This window comes from Andrena cerasifolii, chromosome 14 (genome assembly GCF_050908995.1).
Source record: "Andrena cerasifolii isolate SP2316 chromosome 14, iyAndCera1_principal, whole genome shotgun sequence".
Lineage (NCBI taxonomy): Eukaryota > Metazoa > Arthropoda > Insecta > Hymenoptera > Andrenidae > Andrena > Andrena cerasifolii.
In genome coordinates, this window is record NC_135131.1 from 10240024 (window position 1) to 10257020 (window position 16997).

Here is a 16997-nt window from a genome sequence, read left to right on the forward strand (position 1 = left end):
GATTCTCAAAGAAAAGAAGCAGACGTTCCGTTTTTTTAATAAGACAACTCCTTTATTTTAATATTCCTCTACCAAAGCTCCGTTGAACGTCTCGTCGAGCTCCGTTCTTCATCCCCTTGGACACTGCCGTGAGAATTGCCCGCGAGACGCGCATGGGTCGAGCGTAAAACTCGCTCTAGCAAGCAGTTGTGTACTCAAACAGTTTATTGCCAATGTATCATTTAATCAAACAAATGTTACATGAATATAGTAGCTCGGATAAGCCCTTCGACCAACGATAAGAGAAAAATAGAGTCGATATCGATTCCTATCCTCGTTTGTACGGACTCAGGGGTAAAACCTTAAAATGTATCTCCACCAGTTCCAAGAACTCTGCGATGCCATTCGAATGCTCGTGTGATCGAGTCGCTTCGCTCGCGGCACAGAACGACGCACAGTTGTCGGAATAGTAGGGGACCTAAATTAATAATAAATGAAAAATAATGATTAACTAAGCTGTAGATTTCGTCACAATTTCTAATAGTACTATTTGACTTTTCCTTATAACTCGAAAACGAAATGGTCTCCAACATGCGATTTACATAACTTAAAGAGTATTAAATGAACTACTAAATAAAGTTTTCAATTTTTTTTATAAAAATTAAGTTGAAAAAATTGAGAAAAAAAATTAAATAAACGTACAATATATTCAATTATAAATCATTAGAAAGGGATAATTTTTTCCTGTTTTTTTTTGGCGGAAATTTCATTCATAAATCTTTTATAGTTTAAAAGTTGCACACGATTGTCCCGTACTACCCCTATTCCGACCACTGTGCGACAGCGGGATTTAAGCGACGCTAAATCTCGTCCACGTTTTCCGCGGCGGCACGAAGATGTTGTGCGTGTTCAGCATGTGCTGCCTGAGTTTGCCGTTCTGCGTGTACCTCGCTGGGCACAAACTACAGGCGAAATGTTTCTGCCCACCACACTCGAATCGCAAATGTTTCACCAGATTGTGCCGCATTACGTACGACCTGCTGCACTGGTGGCAGGTGAACGTTCTCATCTCCCTGTGGCAGCACCTCGTGCACTTCAGCGGACAGGTTCCCAGCTCTGTAAAACAGTGAAAACGAGAACTTAAAGTATCTTGCTGACCCCTGGCAACCTCCAAAACAGAACAATCACCGTGGGACAGTTTAACTACCAATCACCCTCGCGATCGGCTCGATTCTGGACAATGAAAGTAGGCGGAGGAATCGTGTACCCGTTTTATTCAGCGTTTCTCATGCAAATAACAATCTTACATACTGTACAAAACCGACCAGGCAGGCCCATGGTCGCTGCAGCGTCCACTTTGGCCTCGTTTCCGTTTCGTGAGTGCTCGTGGGAGCACCGGCCTTTTCGTTTTCTAAGAAAATACGTCGAGGGGAGAAGAGAGTATCAACGGACAGAGGGAGGAACGTTGGAGACACTTTTACAAATACCACAGGTCCGTATCACGCGAGTCTGGGACAAGTAGTCCTCGTCAAGGAGCTAGACGTTTCATTAAGGCGGTCATCTCGAGCGATGTCGATCCTTTTGCTCGGGACCGAACTATCTACGCGAATATACGCTTGGGATTGGAGAACTTTGGCGGCAGATAAATGTTGTGCCTCTGCATAAGGTGTCGACGCAGCCCGACATTCTGCGTGTACTTTGCCGGGCAGACGTGACAGGTGAAGTTTCTCTGCCCACCGCATTCGAACTTCATGTGGGTGGTCAGGTTTCTCTTCATCTTGTACGTGCGTCCGCATTGGGGACACATGACGGGAGTCTCTGTGGAGTCTCTTACGTTACTCCTCCTAGCGACGGTGCACCTCATCACGTGGCTCCTTCTGAATCCTAGAAATAAACAGGATGATAACGTTAGAAAATTGAACGAGTCGCTTTGAGGTACGTGGAACGGGCACTGGGTCTGGGTCGGTCAGTTTCACTTTCAAGGTAACTTTGCTCACGGCGCTCGTGACGGCCTCTGTTGAAAGGTATTGGTTGCATCGTTTATTCGTAAGTACAAGCAGCGGCGTGGAATTACTTGCACAGTTTATTAGCCTCGAAGCGCATCGATTGAGGTTTACATAAAATTTATTCGAATCGCACGGCTACGGGTAGGTAACTCTCCCTTCAACGCTTTATTCCAACTACCAATAAGGTATTACATGGTTCAATTAAATTAAACACTACGCTTGATAAATCTGTAATTATCAACGATACAAATTAGCGACCCACTCGGGTACAACGTTCAGAACGTTAATTTCAATTCAGCCTCGTAATCTTCAAAGTCAAAGTAATACTGAAGCAGCTTATTGAAAACACTGGGTATGACCACACACACACACACACGCGCGCGCGCGCGTTTCATGCGACACACATACAAACATATATTACTACGGTTTCTCGGCATATTCTCGCTCGTCTACGATTCTTCGAAAGATTATTTAGCGTCCGCGATCGAACGACGGAACTTACCGAACGCTGAAGCTGAGCAGAAGTCTCGCGACCTGAAAAATCAGTCAATGATAGCGAAATCAAAGTGGCAATTTTTATTCCCACGCGTAGGGTGTTAAAAATAAATGCTTCACGAAGTAGGTAGCCCTTGAACTATCGATTTTATGAAATTGATGCAGCTTCCCTGTGAGTTTCAGAAATCAGTAAGTCAAGGGTTACTTCTCAGTCACTCATCTCGAAGCACCCACCAGCAACGCGGCGAACGAAGGTTAATGCTTGGTTCTAATGTGTCTGTCGAGATTGCTCTTCTGTGTGAAGCGGGACTTGCAGATGGGGCACGTGAACTTGGGCTCGACGCCGCACTCGTAGTTCCTGTGCCTCCAGAGTGACGTGAAAACCGCGTAGACGCGACTGCAATCGGGGCAGCCGTACTTCTTCTTCCTCTTCCTCTCCGTCTGCCCCTCCTGGACGGTCTTCTCCGCGGACTGCGGTTGTTTGTCGCACTCGAAGATCCTGTGGCGGGTCAGCGAGGCCATCAGCGCGAAATTTCGGTTGCAATCGGTGCACAGGTACTTCCTGGGGCCCCAGCGGTGTATCTTGCCCTGCTGGTCCTTGAGCGACATGGACCTCAGGTGCCTGGTGTAGTTGGCTACCCTCGAAGTCGACGGCAACGTGGGCACCGTCCAGTTCGACGAGCTGTAGCCCAAGCCTGCAAACGAGCAAACGGAAGAAAAGAGCTTTAGTGAACCGGTCAACGATGGGCCTGCACGCGAATCCACGCGATCGTGTCGCGAATTCAGTGGTCGACCTGGAGAACATGAAAATTCAATGGGAACTTCTGACCAATGTAAAATACATAGGATCTTTATTTATCGTGAACATGCTCCTGCGGACATCAGCCTACAAACCAACGTCATAGACGCCAACTAGGTTCGATACTCTCGCCGATGGTTCTACCATCGGCCCAGCTCGGGCCAGTTCAACAAACGGAGCACCTGTTCGACGTTGAGAATCGTCCACATTAGACACGGCATCGCGGTTCACGAGCGAGCGTATTTTACAAGTTCTGCGAGAAATCGTGATAGGAGACGAACATGGTGCTCTGAATCTCGCTATGGACGTCCAGCAGCTGCTGCGGCCCGTACTGAGAGTTCTGATCGAGAAGGTGCTGGTGCCTGGCCAGTATGTGCTTCATCAGGCTGTCCTTGTACCTGGTCCTGTGCGGGCAGAACGCGCACTTGAACTTTGGATCGATCCCGCACTCGAAATCGTGGTGCCTCTTCAGGTGGTGCTTGTGCTTGTAGGTCTTCCCGCAGGTGGCGCACGTGTGCTTCAGCGCCGAGGTAGCTGGGTACTGGGACTCCCCTGGAACAGACACAGATATCCAGCGTTAGCTGCGCTCTCGTGGCGGAGCACACTTCCGGATCACAAGGTCGGACACGTCCCCTTGCTGGATCAAACGATCTCGGTTCTACCGCGGACAGAGCCGGCGGAGTGATAGAATAGACGTCGGATAAGAAGAGCGAGGGGGAACGGTTTCCAGATGGGAGTTACACAGGTGAAACACAGACAGCTGCATTCGATTGTGGAACATGACAGACTTTTATTAGATCCGCCTCACTTCCGTCGATCTAACTCGCGGAAGCCGGGAAAGAAAAAAGAAACGACGATGGACGCTCGCGTGCACATCGCAACGTTCTCTGTCTCTTTACCTGCGTGTTCTCGTAGCCTACACTTAGAAGCTGAAGCTAGAAATCATGGATAGAGCCGACGAACGGGATCAGAGGGGGGCAGGGGAGGGCGGAAAAGATCGGATTGAAAATTATCGAGAGATCGTGTGCCGTTTTACAATCGGTCCTTCTACTTCTATCGCGCAATCTTTCGCTCGAGGCAACGTCTATCTATGGATATCTCTCTATGCTTCGATTCGCCTCGATCCCGCGACACGCCCTGAACGAGATCGTGATCCACGGACGGCTCGTTCAAGGGTTCCTGTGCTGCCGGATGGTCGCCGACCGCGGCGTGAACCCTTGCCTGGCGTGCTTCATCATGTGCACCTGCAGGTACGACCTGTACGTCGCTCTGTAAGGGCAGAAGGCGCACTGGTGCATCGGCTGTTTACCGCACTCGTTTATCACGTGCCTCCTCAGGTTCTTCATCTGGTGGTAACGCCGCTCGCAGTTGTCGCAGGCGAAACGTCCCTGGCCCCGCGATCTTCGACGGTCCTTGGTCACGCGGCTCATGTAGTACCTCATTTTCGCGTAATCTGCAACCAGGAGAAGGATCCGGTTAATAGCGACTGGGTTGGAGATCGTGATCGTCGTACCTCTGGCCGTCATTCGTCGGACCTCGAAAGTATTCGTACTCCTTCGGAGCTATTCAGGTGGAGGCTCTTTCGTGCCTCGCGACTGGTATCTCGGAGACACGTGATTCTTTTCTATTACCACCGTCGTCGAGCGAACGTGGCCCAGATACCGGACGCGGGCTATTAAATGCCTCGCCTGAAGCAGGCCCAAGGGTACGGGGGGAGAGTCGTGCTTGTAAGGGGAGGGACGATCAAGCGGGGAAACAGGGGCCCTTTTAATCTGTCCGAAACGTGAAACAAACCAGACACATCGTTCCTACATGCAGATGACATAGTTGTACACGTTCACATGGAGCGAGCTGCGTATCGGGGAGTTCCGCGAGAAACGAGAGCGCGTTAGAGACGATGTACAATATCGCAGTTGAAAGAACAATCGCCAACTGCCGGGGACCACTTGGGGTATCAGGTAAATTGTATTTCCGATAAAAACTGTACATCAGCGATCGTCGGTGAACGCCGCGGGCCTCGCCGAGCGCTGTTTGCCCTCTCAGACGGGAAACCCTTGCAACTCACGTCTGGTGTCCACGCGTGGACATTTTCCATCCTCTTCGATCTTCTCGGGAACCATCCGCCAACGTACATCTTGGATAGCAGCTGTCGAACGAACGGTCGTCGTCAACCTATGACGAACAGGGAAGATTCGGATGGAGTGTTATCATGTGTTTTATCAAGCTGCTCCTATACTTGCTGCGGTGCTGGCAGTACGGGCACTTGTGCTGGGGCGGGAGCCCACACTCCACCATTACGTGGCGTCTCAGCGATCTCTTGACTTTGTAGCATCTACCGCAACGAGGGCACCGGAAGCCTTTCGCGGTAGGTGCAGCTGCCTGCCAGTCTTCGGACATTTGCTCGCTCACCGATGGATCGAACACCTCCAATTGAACCAGTCGCCATTCTGAAATCGTAAAGCGAGGGGTCAGAGGGTTAACGTTGTCGTGTCGGAGAAGGCCACCTGACACACCTGCAAGATAAAAGTTAGTCCGTGTTACCTCGTGTGCGATCGCATGGCAGACCGGGGTTAGAAGCTTCTCGTCGTTGCTCTTTAAAGTGGCTTAAGTAAAAGGGAATGGATAAAAAGAGATCGCAGATAAATAGCCTTCCCATCACCAGGGGAGAAGTTCTCGAGGGAAAGTCCCAAGTTCCAAGTATCATCGTTTATTTTATTAAACAGGATAGTATAATGATACGCGCGCGACTGAACAAAAGTCTACCGATGAGACGAGCCCGCGATATCGTGGCGCACGAATTTGATTTACTGGCATCGGGTGATGGTTTATTGTCGATCATGGAAGTGAACGGAAATCGTGGGCACAAATCTACTTGGCTGTGAGGCTCCTGTATAAATTCGTAGGTGAGGGGTTCGTTCGATCTGGTGGAAGACTCCTGGGCTCACTGCCCCCTACTATTCGTGGCTCGGCTACTCTATGTTAATACTTTGGTTGCAAACGTACGCGGCAGTTAATACGGGGTTCAGGTAACGTTCTTAATATTTCTGAGGGATGATCGAGAAACGATGGATCGGGAACGACACCCTCCACTCTTGCATCTCGATCGGTAGGTAAGCCTACGTTCTACTTCGTTCGGCTTAGTCGATGTCTCTTAGCATTTGCTAGATCTACGGATGTATATCATCGTGGACAATCTACTCACCTCGAGTATTAGCTCCGGTCTTACAGATACGATACTTAGCAGGTATTTAACAATAATACGCATGGAGGTATAGGATGGAAGAGATTCGTGATGTCGCCTCTTCCGGTTTCAAGAAAATATAGTCGCTATGGGAATCGTGGGCTTTGGGTCAAGAATATAATACTGAGATTCTGCATAGTGAGCTGCCCAAAGTGTGAGAAGCTACTTTCTATCTGAAACTACTAGAAACCACAACAAAGCTCCCCAGGGCTGACTCGAAGTGTATTTGCTTCCATATGTGTTCTCTCATCTTGTTCTAAAAAAATCTATGTGATAGTGTATTTAAAAGAACAGAGTGATTGCCTGCATCGCTTGGAAATGATTCAACCACCTCCCAAGAGCTCTGAAAGATCTCAAAGATCTCGCAGACACCAGAAACAAGTACCATTCCCTATCCCCTATCCCCCCAGTAGTTTCAGAGAAAATAGCTTTCGAACACTTCCCGTCGCCCACCCTGCACAGACACTAAGGGATACTGCTTAAAATTACCTCCCTGTTCTCACCCTTCTTCGACACCACGAACCCCTCCGCTTATGGACACGCTACGCGGCTATTTCTCCGACAGGCATACAAAGACAAGCTTCCAACGTCACTGCACTTTGCGACACAAACTGGATATCTATCGATGCATCAGCTGCAGCACGCTCTAGCCGGTTGTTGTAAAAATATATGTGCTGGCACGTCGATCGAAGCGTCACGCGTGTATCGCACATGTGTATCTTCTTTAAAGCTGCGATCGAGGTCGCCGGATGCTCTCGAATCTCGGAAGTAAGGAAGCAGCTTCCTTGTCGGTGAACGTGTTCGCAGGTAGCGGCTGGAACGTTTCCGCGTTCCCGGCCAACCCTTACATCCTGGAGAATCGCTCGCGGGGCTGCGAGCCGGATTAGTTCCCACTGTCCATGGACGAGGACAGCTTGTTCCCGTTGGGCACCGCGTAGAACTCGCTCAGGAGCTTCATGTGCCTGCCGTTCAGGTGAGTGTTCAAGCTGGACTTGTGCTTGGTCCTGTAAGGGCAGAGAGGGCAATGGAACTTGGGCTCGACGCCGCACTCGTGCTTCAAGTGTCTCGCCAGGCTGGAATAGTAATTGTAGACCTTGCCGCAGTTCTTGCAAGGGTAGGTGACCCTCTGACAGTTGAGGAAGCCCACCGACCTCGCCTCTGGAAAACACGAAAGGCAGAAGAGGTCGAGATTAGAGACGATCGGCAGACAAATCGGGACACTTCGGGCGGTTTTAAGTTTCGCGGCGCCGGGGCGAACATTCGCACGAGCTTTCTTGCGAATTCGCTGCAGCGGATCGACTGCTCTAAGAGACCAAGTGCATAGCGCAAAAGGGCTCATTTCGGGCTATGCACTTGACGAGCTCGCTTGAAACGTGGGTTCAAAGTAACATCGTGATTCAATGGCGAGAGACTCGTGGGAGCTCGATTCGGATGGGAGTAGAGAGACGGTGGAGAGTGGATACCATGCAAGTACTAAGAAATCGTTCTTTGGACAGAGATATTATAATTTGGTAGTTTTCTTTCCCTCTGTAAATTGGTTTAGCTGCGAGGTTCAAGAAATGGAAGAAAATTATTTCATTCTTCTGATTCCTTGATTTTTAAGCAGGCTTCTTTTCCTTCTCGATTCTCCACGTCCGTTCTGGTACTCCTTCGGGAGAGTTCCTAATAACGCTCCTTCATTTAGATATCGTAAGAAGCATCTCTGTTTCGTAAAATGATGGAACAACGTTCGACATACTTAAGGGGTCGGTACACAGCTGATTTCCAATAAAGGGCTCACATTTTATTTACAAGTCAGACGCGCGGAGAAGGGTGCGAGACTGTGGGTCTCAGGTTGGTCGAATTTTTATGTAACATCACAGAAAAATTGTCGTAAAAATGGTACGAATGCTTGCTCGGGAATTGTGGATGTTCCACTAAAATCTCTCCGGCAGAATGGGGATGCCATATTTGCTGTAACGCTGGAGAACGGACTTCGGTATGGCGAAGATTTGCGCCGCCTTCCTCAACGACACTCCGCGATTAGCCGCGTACTCGATGGCTGCCCTCACGCGCTCCAGCTCCGATCTCCCGTATCGTCTTCGGATACATGTCCTCACGGCGTGATAATACTGGCCTGCAACAGCAATTAATAAGAACTGTAAGAACCCTGAATCTCCATCGCTAAGGAGGAGCGCATCGATCGGGTGATCGAAGAACATTCAATGCCTGTTATCCTTCAACTTAAATTAAATTCAGGAGAGACGCCACCCTTTTTGGTTCAGAGTCAATAACAAATTTAGTGTCATACTAATTAAAAAGATTTATTCATTGTTACATTCACACACTCGTTGACTATGAAAAATCAAAACCATTTCAAACTTGTCTGATGCAAATTCGACAAAAATTTAAAAAAAAAATGACAGGTTGGTAAAGTGGCGTCGCCCCCACATCTTGTAGGAGAGATGCCACACCTATAGGCTGGAATGCCAGTTGCGCTAATTTTTTTTTTTTTTTTTTCAAGATTCGTGGGGACTCATGCTTTGATATTTCACATTTCTGTACTTTTTCTATAATCAGCTTTAGATTCTCCTCAGTCCACTATCCTCTTGCAACACTATGTCGATGGATATATTTCCTCTGCATTCTAAAAGAAAAAAAATCGATCATTACAAGTCAATCGTAACACCTTTCACTGTACGTGGCGTCTCTCCTTATTTTGTGGGAGAGATGCCTCATCTCTGAAAAGCAAACTAGAAATCTATAATCCCCAAAATACTGTGTTTGCTAATTAATAAGAAACCACATTAAACAATGAAATAGGCACTTACTTTGCAATAGGCATTAATCTCACATACATCAAATTTTAAGGTAATTTTTCGTAGGTACAGTTGTTGTTTTAATGTTTCAAAGACACGACACGAGCAGCGACTAACTCCTAGGCGAATAGGTGGCGATATAAAAAGACGCAACAAATACCTATAGTTCCCTTTTCCAATCGGAAGATATTACAAGTGTGGCGTCTCTCCGGAATTCACCCTACCCGAGTTGATTATCGAAATCCGCGCGAAACGCGTGCATTCGACAAGAGGAGGTAAGCAAAATTAAATACTCGTCGACTGGTACACGAAGTTGATCGTGCAAAGTCTGAAGTATACCTGTAGCACCTTCACTGGAACGCTTGAACTGCCGCACGATGAATCGATGTGAAGCCTCCTATGCCCTCGTCGGACGTACCTTGTCTGTATCACAGCGCAGCAGCCGACTGACACGACAATAAGGAACAACGATGCATCGTTATGCAGAACGTTCGCAGCTCGACCCAGGGGCTAATGGAACCAATAAGGTGTACTCGGGAGCAACGGAATACTTTATTGTAAGTTGGCCAGTGGCTGACGAGTTTCATGTAAAGGGCGACGGGAACAGCGAGGATTTAAACGTCCGCGTGGATCCTCTTCATGTGGGACTTGAGGTTCCACTTGCGACTGCTCCTGTAGCTACAGTAAGGACAACAAGCGTCCTTCTTTTGACCGCAGAACGCTTTCACGTGCTCCACCAAGTGGTGCTTCCATCGATACGACTTGGAACACTTGGAGCACCTGTATCTACCGCCCACTGGGTCCATCATTTTCGCCCTGAACGTTCTCGCGGGCTTTCGCCCGGCGAAATAACTGCCGCCGTACCTCTCCGGCCTGAAGTCGGTCGTTTCGACGGCCGCGGAGGGATCGAATACCTGATAATCGTCCCAGAGGATCGGCTCACCTGAAACACAACGTCCAAACTCGTCATTGCTCGTGCTCGGGGCTGGGCAAGGTCTGCTGGCTTTAACATTGCCGAGGATCGTGCAGGGGGGGCTTGTGACCAGGGTTCCTTGAGACGTGGCTCGAGCGGGGACGGCACAGTTTATTTGTACAGGATGATTTACACGCACACCTATGTAACCGATCGTTCACCGAGGAACGAGGAATCGGGTTTTCTATTTCGGAGCAGGGAAGGATACAGCCTGGCACCAGACTTGCTCGAGAAACAGAAGATATCAGGTTTATTTTTCTCTAAAAGTATTTACAAATCGTCGTGCTACGAGCTCGCACCGATTGCGAGAACCTGTCGCGTGGATTTAGAGTATGAACTTGTCACTGCGCGTTAAAGTCGAAATTGGGTTCACTTTTTTTTCTTACAAGATTCAAGGGTTCTGACGGTTTAAGCGTTGCTCGAGGGGTCGCAGGGATTGAAGGTGTCGTAGCAATGCATCCGAGTGATATGCTTCTTCAAGTTAGACTTCTTGTACGTACGAAACACACAGTACGGGCAGCATTGCTGCTTGTCTTTGCCGCAGAATATCTTCTGGTGCTCGATCAGGTTCCCCTTCCTCTTATAGCTCTTCGAGCACCTCGCGCAGGAATACTTGTACTCCATCCTATCCTCGGCTTCTTCGTTCGAGTTGTCTTTAAAGGCGCCCGAATTCTCCAGCCCCTCTGACTCTTCCTCCTCTTCGTCCCTGAAGGTCTGATCGGCTGCAAAGGGATTCCCGTAAGGCTTGACGTCTTCATCTTTCACGGCATACCTCCCCGCGGTCGGATCGCCGTGAAACGCGTCGACCGACCTCAGTCGCTCGTAGATCCCACCCTCTTTGGCCTCGTAGAAGTTTAAGAGATCTGAAACAGAAGATCGGCACGGTTCAGATCGACCAGCTTCCTCGCGAGGACGTTTTCGCAACATTTCTTGGACAAGAAGCTCGTCGAACGTGTCGTCGACGATTTCAGGACCTAGCTTTTCGATCCCTCGAGCAAATTCGTGGGCACGCGCTCCGTGCCTCTCGAACAGAAAGGTGATTCACGCTAGTGCGAAAATAAGAGTCGTGATTCGAATTATTGGGAATGGGGAAGTGGGCTACAGCGGTGAAGTAAAGCGGTTCCTGTTCGTCGGAACACGCTTCGGCAGCTTCTTTCTCTTGTCAACGATACCCGTCGGGGGTCGAGCTGCGAACAGAATCGAAAGGGGAATTAAAAGTGAAAGAGAAGTCGGAGAATGAGAGCGAACAAAACGGGACGTTCCTCGAGGAATCTGAGCAGAAGCGTTGGGTATGTACACAGGTATTTTATTCAAAAAGCAATCGACTGTCGAGACATCGTTACACAGGGGACACTTAACCGCTGCGCGGTTACAACTCGCTCGACCTATAGATCTACGGATCTATCGAACCGGTTGGATAAGATAGACTAGATCAGATAGTCATGCATGCGTAGACAAGTGACTCGTACATTGAAATTCTTCCTAACATTAACGACAAAGTACGATTCGTCTGTTCTCGCGTCGCGTATGATAAGTAGACGGGGAGAATGGGGATGAAACGAGACGTGACAACCACTACTTGGCTTATCTGTGTGTAAATTCTGTGAAGTTGAACCCTTCGTCGCGTCGACAGCGATCCCATGGATCCTCAACCGCAGAATATGCGAAGGGCCGAACGGTTACGGAAGCCAATCGAAAACCTTCACCCCTCCGAATTTAAACAATTCCCTTTTCCTCTCTATTCTTGCAATTTCCACGTCATAGTATCTAGAAAAAAACGAGTGCGAAACTGAAGTACGAAGTGAAACTGACACGGGGTTGCAGATGGTGAATGTAAAGTACCATTTAATGGCCAACGATTGGCTTTCAAACCTCCCTGTTTCTTCGATATGCAACGCGTGTTCGAACAAGAGCAAACGTCCCCTCTCGTGCCTCCGTTCGCACTTGTTCGATGATCCTCAGGGGGTGAGCAAAATTAGGCGTACAATGTCCTACTTACAGCATTACGATTTCAACGCGTGATATTTACATTAGCCGCAAACAATGTCTATTTAGGGGGAAGAGACTGCATGCTTATCCATACTACAACCACTTCGATATCAAACTGGTAGGAAACCGGCTGCCAGAGTTTACTGTGCTACCGTTAGTTCCGTGGGGGCGTTTCTGCGTTTAACCCTTAAACGACGTGGAACGCGACCGAGTCGTCCCGCTGCGCTTCATTAAAAGATTCTGGCGAAACAATCGCGGGTAATTAAAGTAAGAGGACTCGACGTGCCACGGTGTGCCATTTAATGGCTAATCCGCTACGCGCAGCATCCGTCGTCGAGGATGTTCCTTTCCCTAGAGATACAAAAGACAGCGTCCACGCCACGAATCAGCTCCAACACCACGAGTGAAATATCAAAAGGGACAACAGCCTGTAGACTAGATTCAGTTCACATAAAGTATAAGTACAATTGCTTCCTTAATCTCGTTACCGCGTCGATAATTCGGGATCCAATGAACTTAAGCACCGACCACGGATCAGTCATTACGCGGACTGCTGCACCGAAAGTGTCCCTCTTCTTCTGCGCTTCGACAAAGTGCAACCATAAACCGTCTCCTGCGAAACTGCCGCGTGACGAGCGACCGGTCACAGGTACCGATACCGATTACAACCGAACGTCCACGAGACACCGACACTGGTTAACATCGACTCGTTCGTCCGGGCGTTCTTCCGACCGTCCCGCACCGATGCACGTTAAACGTTAGGCTTCAGCCTCGATTCTCGCCGTCCTTGATGCGAACCAGAGACCCGGCAGATTCTCTCACTTCGAGTATAAAATAGTCCCGGCCACCGGAATCGAAGGGAGCGCGCGTTATTGTGGGCCCACGGGCGGAGGAGACGGGTCCTTGGACGAGGTCTGTTCGGTGCGTCTCCCGATCTACTTGATGTTGTGGACCGAGAGCAGGTGCTTGATGAACGACGCCTCGATCCTCGATCTGTAAGGGCAATATTGGCAGGAGAAGTGGGTCTCGAACGTCATCATTCCGCAGCCCATCTTCAGATGCTTGCGCAGATTCGAAGCCCAGGAGTACATTTGCCCGCAACGCGGGCAAACGTGCAGGCGCGGCCTCACGATCGGGAATAGGGGGGCATCTGGAAAGAGATCTCGGTTAAAACGATCTACGGGGGGAGGAGAAAGCGGAGGGCAGCCACCTCGATCTTGGGGGATCGACATGGTGATCGCGGTGGGATGAAATAGGGGTGCAGGAGGGAAACAAAAACGTGGAGCTCGCAGGGGGTAGCTTCTAGACACCGAAGCGTGCATGCGTTGACGTTAGAACGACGGGGCTCGTCAGCCCCACCGTTACGCGACGTTGCGCTCTTCGAGTACCAGGCGTGGATGAGACCTAGAGAAATCTCGAGGCGCTCGCCATTTCTCGAGCGTTCCACGGGCACCGACTTACTCGAAAAGGGCACCTTCTCGATCTCGACCAGCCAGGAAAACAACGACGCTAACACACCTGTACTTTCTCGTGCACGTACTTACGAGTCTCTGGACAGTCCTCGACGCTCCCGGCGACGATGCCTGGAAGAGAAACACTGGGAAACGAACAGTTTACGAGCAGACGATCTAATTAAGGCTCGGGATTGGACTCGGGGGAATGCACTTTATTGCACAATATTCGTTCTGCTGACAATTCGATAATGCCTGGTGCATTCTGAGGGGAAGCAGGATCTTTGGAACGTCTGATGAAGAACGAGACAAGCCCTGGTACGTGTTTATTCGCTGCTTAGAGTACAAGTGCCTCTTCGCGTTTCCCTTGAAGACTTAATAGCAGACGTGGCTGCAGAATTTCGACGGTATTCCGCGTGCCGCTCTCTGGTGGAGCCTCAGACTCGTTGCTCAGGTGAACACTGGACCACACCGCTGGCAAATGTGCCTGTTACCTGAAACAGAAATGTTAGTCAGCTTACATTGCCACCGAAAGTCACGTTTCACTGTCACGAGACAGACGACGATGGTAGCTCGTTTCTTGCGTTCTCCATCGTTAGGAACCCTACGTTGACGCTCCTCTACATCCCCGAGTGACACCAACGTGACGTTTTCTCGTTCGACCAATAATTTATTAATTACAGAGCAAACATTCGATCCCGCGTGTCTATATACATAAATGCGTACACACCAGCCGTCGAAACTTGCCAGATCCCTCTAAAAGAGCTGGCAACCGTTGCGTATACCTTGCAGCCGCGAGACAAACGCGTATTAGGGAGTTGCACGTGCAACGAGCTGATAACTAACGACGCTCGGCGAAATCGAGGGGAGAGTCGGGCTGTCTATCATCCGAAGTGAATCCGTAGAATGTGCTTCTGCAGGCTGCTCTTGTATTTAGTCCTGTGGGGACAGTAGGGGCAGCACTCCTTCGGGTCCTTGCCGCACTCGATCTTCAGGTGGTTCTTCATGTTCCTGAGCCAGCGGTAGCCTTTGTTGCACCTCGGGCAGCGAAAGCAACCGGGCCGCTTGTCCAAGCAGCTGGCCGACCTCTGGGGCACCCTGAAGCTCGAGCTGTTGGACGAAAAGGGTGTCTTGTGCTGGGTCGCCGTTCTGCCGTAGTAATTGTGGCTGGGCCAGGGTTGATCTGGAAACAGAGGAAAAACAACATTCTCTCATTAGAGGGTGGCTTGCGTGTGGATAGGTTCGATCCCCGTGTTTCGAGCGGCCCACTGGGCACGAGTGACGGTTAAAAAGCTCGGTTTTAGGCTATCTGTGACTGGACAGGGGTGACAAGCGACGAATACAGAGGATAATTAACCCGTTGCATGCTAGATCCATTTACCTATTCGCCGTTCGCAATGGCGTCGCTCTTCCGGATGCTGATTCCGTGTTTCTTCTAACTGCTTCAATACTTCGAAGGGTTAAGAACAATTGTCACGCTTGTTTCTCTTCGGGAACAAAGTGTCGAAGTGCTTTAAAAACGTTGCTTTTTATTTGTCATTAAACTTGGCACACGCCTACAGGCTCGCGACTTTTATACGATGTTATAATGTGATCGCTGGGAGAGGGGTGATCGATCGACTTTATTTTCAAACAATACTAATCGTAACAAACAGGACGAAGATACTCAAACTGCAACGAACGCATTGTACTCGCGCCTACTCTATCGCGTCACAGAATCTCATTCGCGGTTTACGTTCTGTAGAAATAGTTCACGTAGTTCCTACGTGTTCGGGAGCCACGGGAAAAGAGAGCCACGGCGCCGGGAATCGAACCCGAGCCGCCCGCGTGCTGATCAGCAGCGTCTGCCACCACGGCTAACGCCGACTCTCCCTGGTTTCTTGGCCCGGGCTCCCTCTTATTCTAAGGGGGATTCCTGATCCCACAGTTCGACGGAGAGCTTCTAAAAACTTATCTCTGGCTACGCGTCAGCGCTCCATCTATCGACTCGCGCGTTCTCGGAAACTATCAAAACTCCTGCGCAAACAATATAAACGGGTGCACCGAACATTCGGCTGACGAACGTTCCACATCTTCTGGTACCTAGAGAGTGTCCTTTCCGATCGAACACAAACGTTGTCGAAAGGGAAAGCAACGCACAAGTGCACGCCATGGGCGAGCAAAGCCAATCGAGAAATTATGTCCACGTTGTGAAAACTCGAGAAGATCGGAATCCATCGAAGACGAGTTTAGGGCGAATGGAAGGAATACAGTGACGTCGTGAATCTGGTCACGTCTAGACTTAACCCAGACCCAGTGGCCCTGGGAACGATGCAGAACACACTTGGCGACCCCAAGGATACCTCGAGGAATACTGACAGCTTCACACCGTAAAGGCAGGCTCTCGCTACGCCTCGCCTCATTTTATTCTTCCTATGCTTTTCTTACGTAGTTTCACAAATTGACTCGCACTGCGCCTCGCCTCGGCGCGACTCCGGGTCGCGGATTCTTCCACGAGAATATTTTGAGGAAGAGAAGCGAGGTAAGCCGAGGCGAGGCGTAGTGCCAGCCTACTGAATCGACGACTGCACAGGAAGAGGTTCTCCGAGCAATTGACCAAACACATGAACCGAGGCAAGCTCAGATAACTTTAGGTAGGGAAAAACCGAGGCGACGCAAGCCTAGATGTGAGTGCGAAAAGAAGTTGCACCGTGACGAGACGAGGCGTAGTGAGAGCCTACCTTCAAAGCAGAAGTGCACAAAGAGCCGCCCGGAGCCGGAGACCTCTTTGCGATTCTGGGCACCGGGTATGAGCCGAGCTCGGAGCTGAGCAACGTGATAACTCGCGCTTGCCTCTTACCCAGAATCGCAAAGAGGTGCCCGGCTCCGAGCGGCTCTTTATGCACCTCTGCTGTACAGCGCGAAGTGCGCTTGACGCGCGCGGGTATCTCACTATGTTCCTCCCACGCGCGACGCGACGCGTTCACCTTTCTAAACGGTACTCGAGAATACGTTCTTGCCAGGGTGGTTGGTTCGAATGTGCTGATAAAGGTTGCCGCGTTGCTTGGTCCTGTGGGCACAGTACGGGCACTTGAACTGCGGCTCCTTGCCGCACTCGTGCCTGGTGTGTCTGACCAAAGTGGCGCGGTGCTGGTACCCCTTGCCACAGGTCTCGCATCGATAGGGGAAATCGACGCGCTTCGCCATCCAGAAGCTGGCCAGGTCCTTGATCAGAGGCATCATCGGGTAGTTACAGTCCCTCTGGTAGCTCTTCGGCATAGGCATGC

General features: G+C 50.0%; 2 protein-coding genes across 6 annotated transcripts in view; both read right to left on the reverse strand.

The window, feature by feature from the left end:
• Positions 1–661: 661 nt before the first annotated feature.
• LOC143376352 (uncharacterized) overlaps positions 662–16997 on the reverse strand; it is a 106328-nt gene continuing 89992 nt past the window's right edge. For 3 of the 5 annotated variants that reach the window (XM_076826574.1, XM_076826575.1, XM_076826592.1), the window contains 3 exons: positions 4589–4732; positions 3561–3831; positions 662–3175 (listed from right to left, as the gene is read on the reverse strand). In XM_076826574.1, coding sequence (XP_076682689.1) covers positions 2749–3175; positions 3561–3831; positions 4589–4732 — 842 coding nt within the window. In that variant the 3' untranslated portion in view covers positions 662–2748. Of the gene's footprint in view, positions 3176–3560; positions 3832–4588; positions 4733–9848; positions 10262–10791; positions 11155–16997 lie in introns of those variants that run through there. The other 2 variants (XM_076826576.1, XM_076826577.1) reach the window with 2 other exon arrangements.
• Positions 830–2016, reverse strand: LOC143376586 (longitudinals lacking protein, isoforms N/O/W/X/Y-like). Its single transcript, XM_076827066.1, has 3 exons — positions 1977–2016; positions 1594–1863; positions 830–1095 (listed from the first exon to the last, which is right to left on the reverse strand). Exons 1-3 carry the CDS (start codon positions 2014–2016, stop codon positions 830–832), a joined length of 576 nt encoding a protein of 191 aa, XP_076683181.1.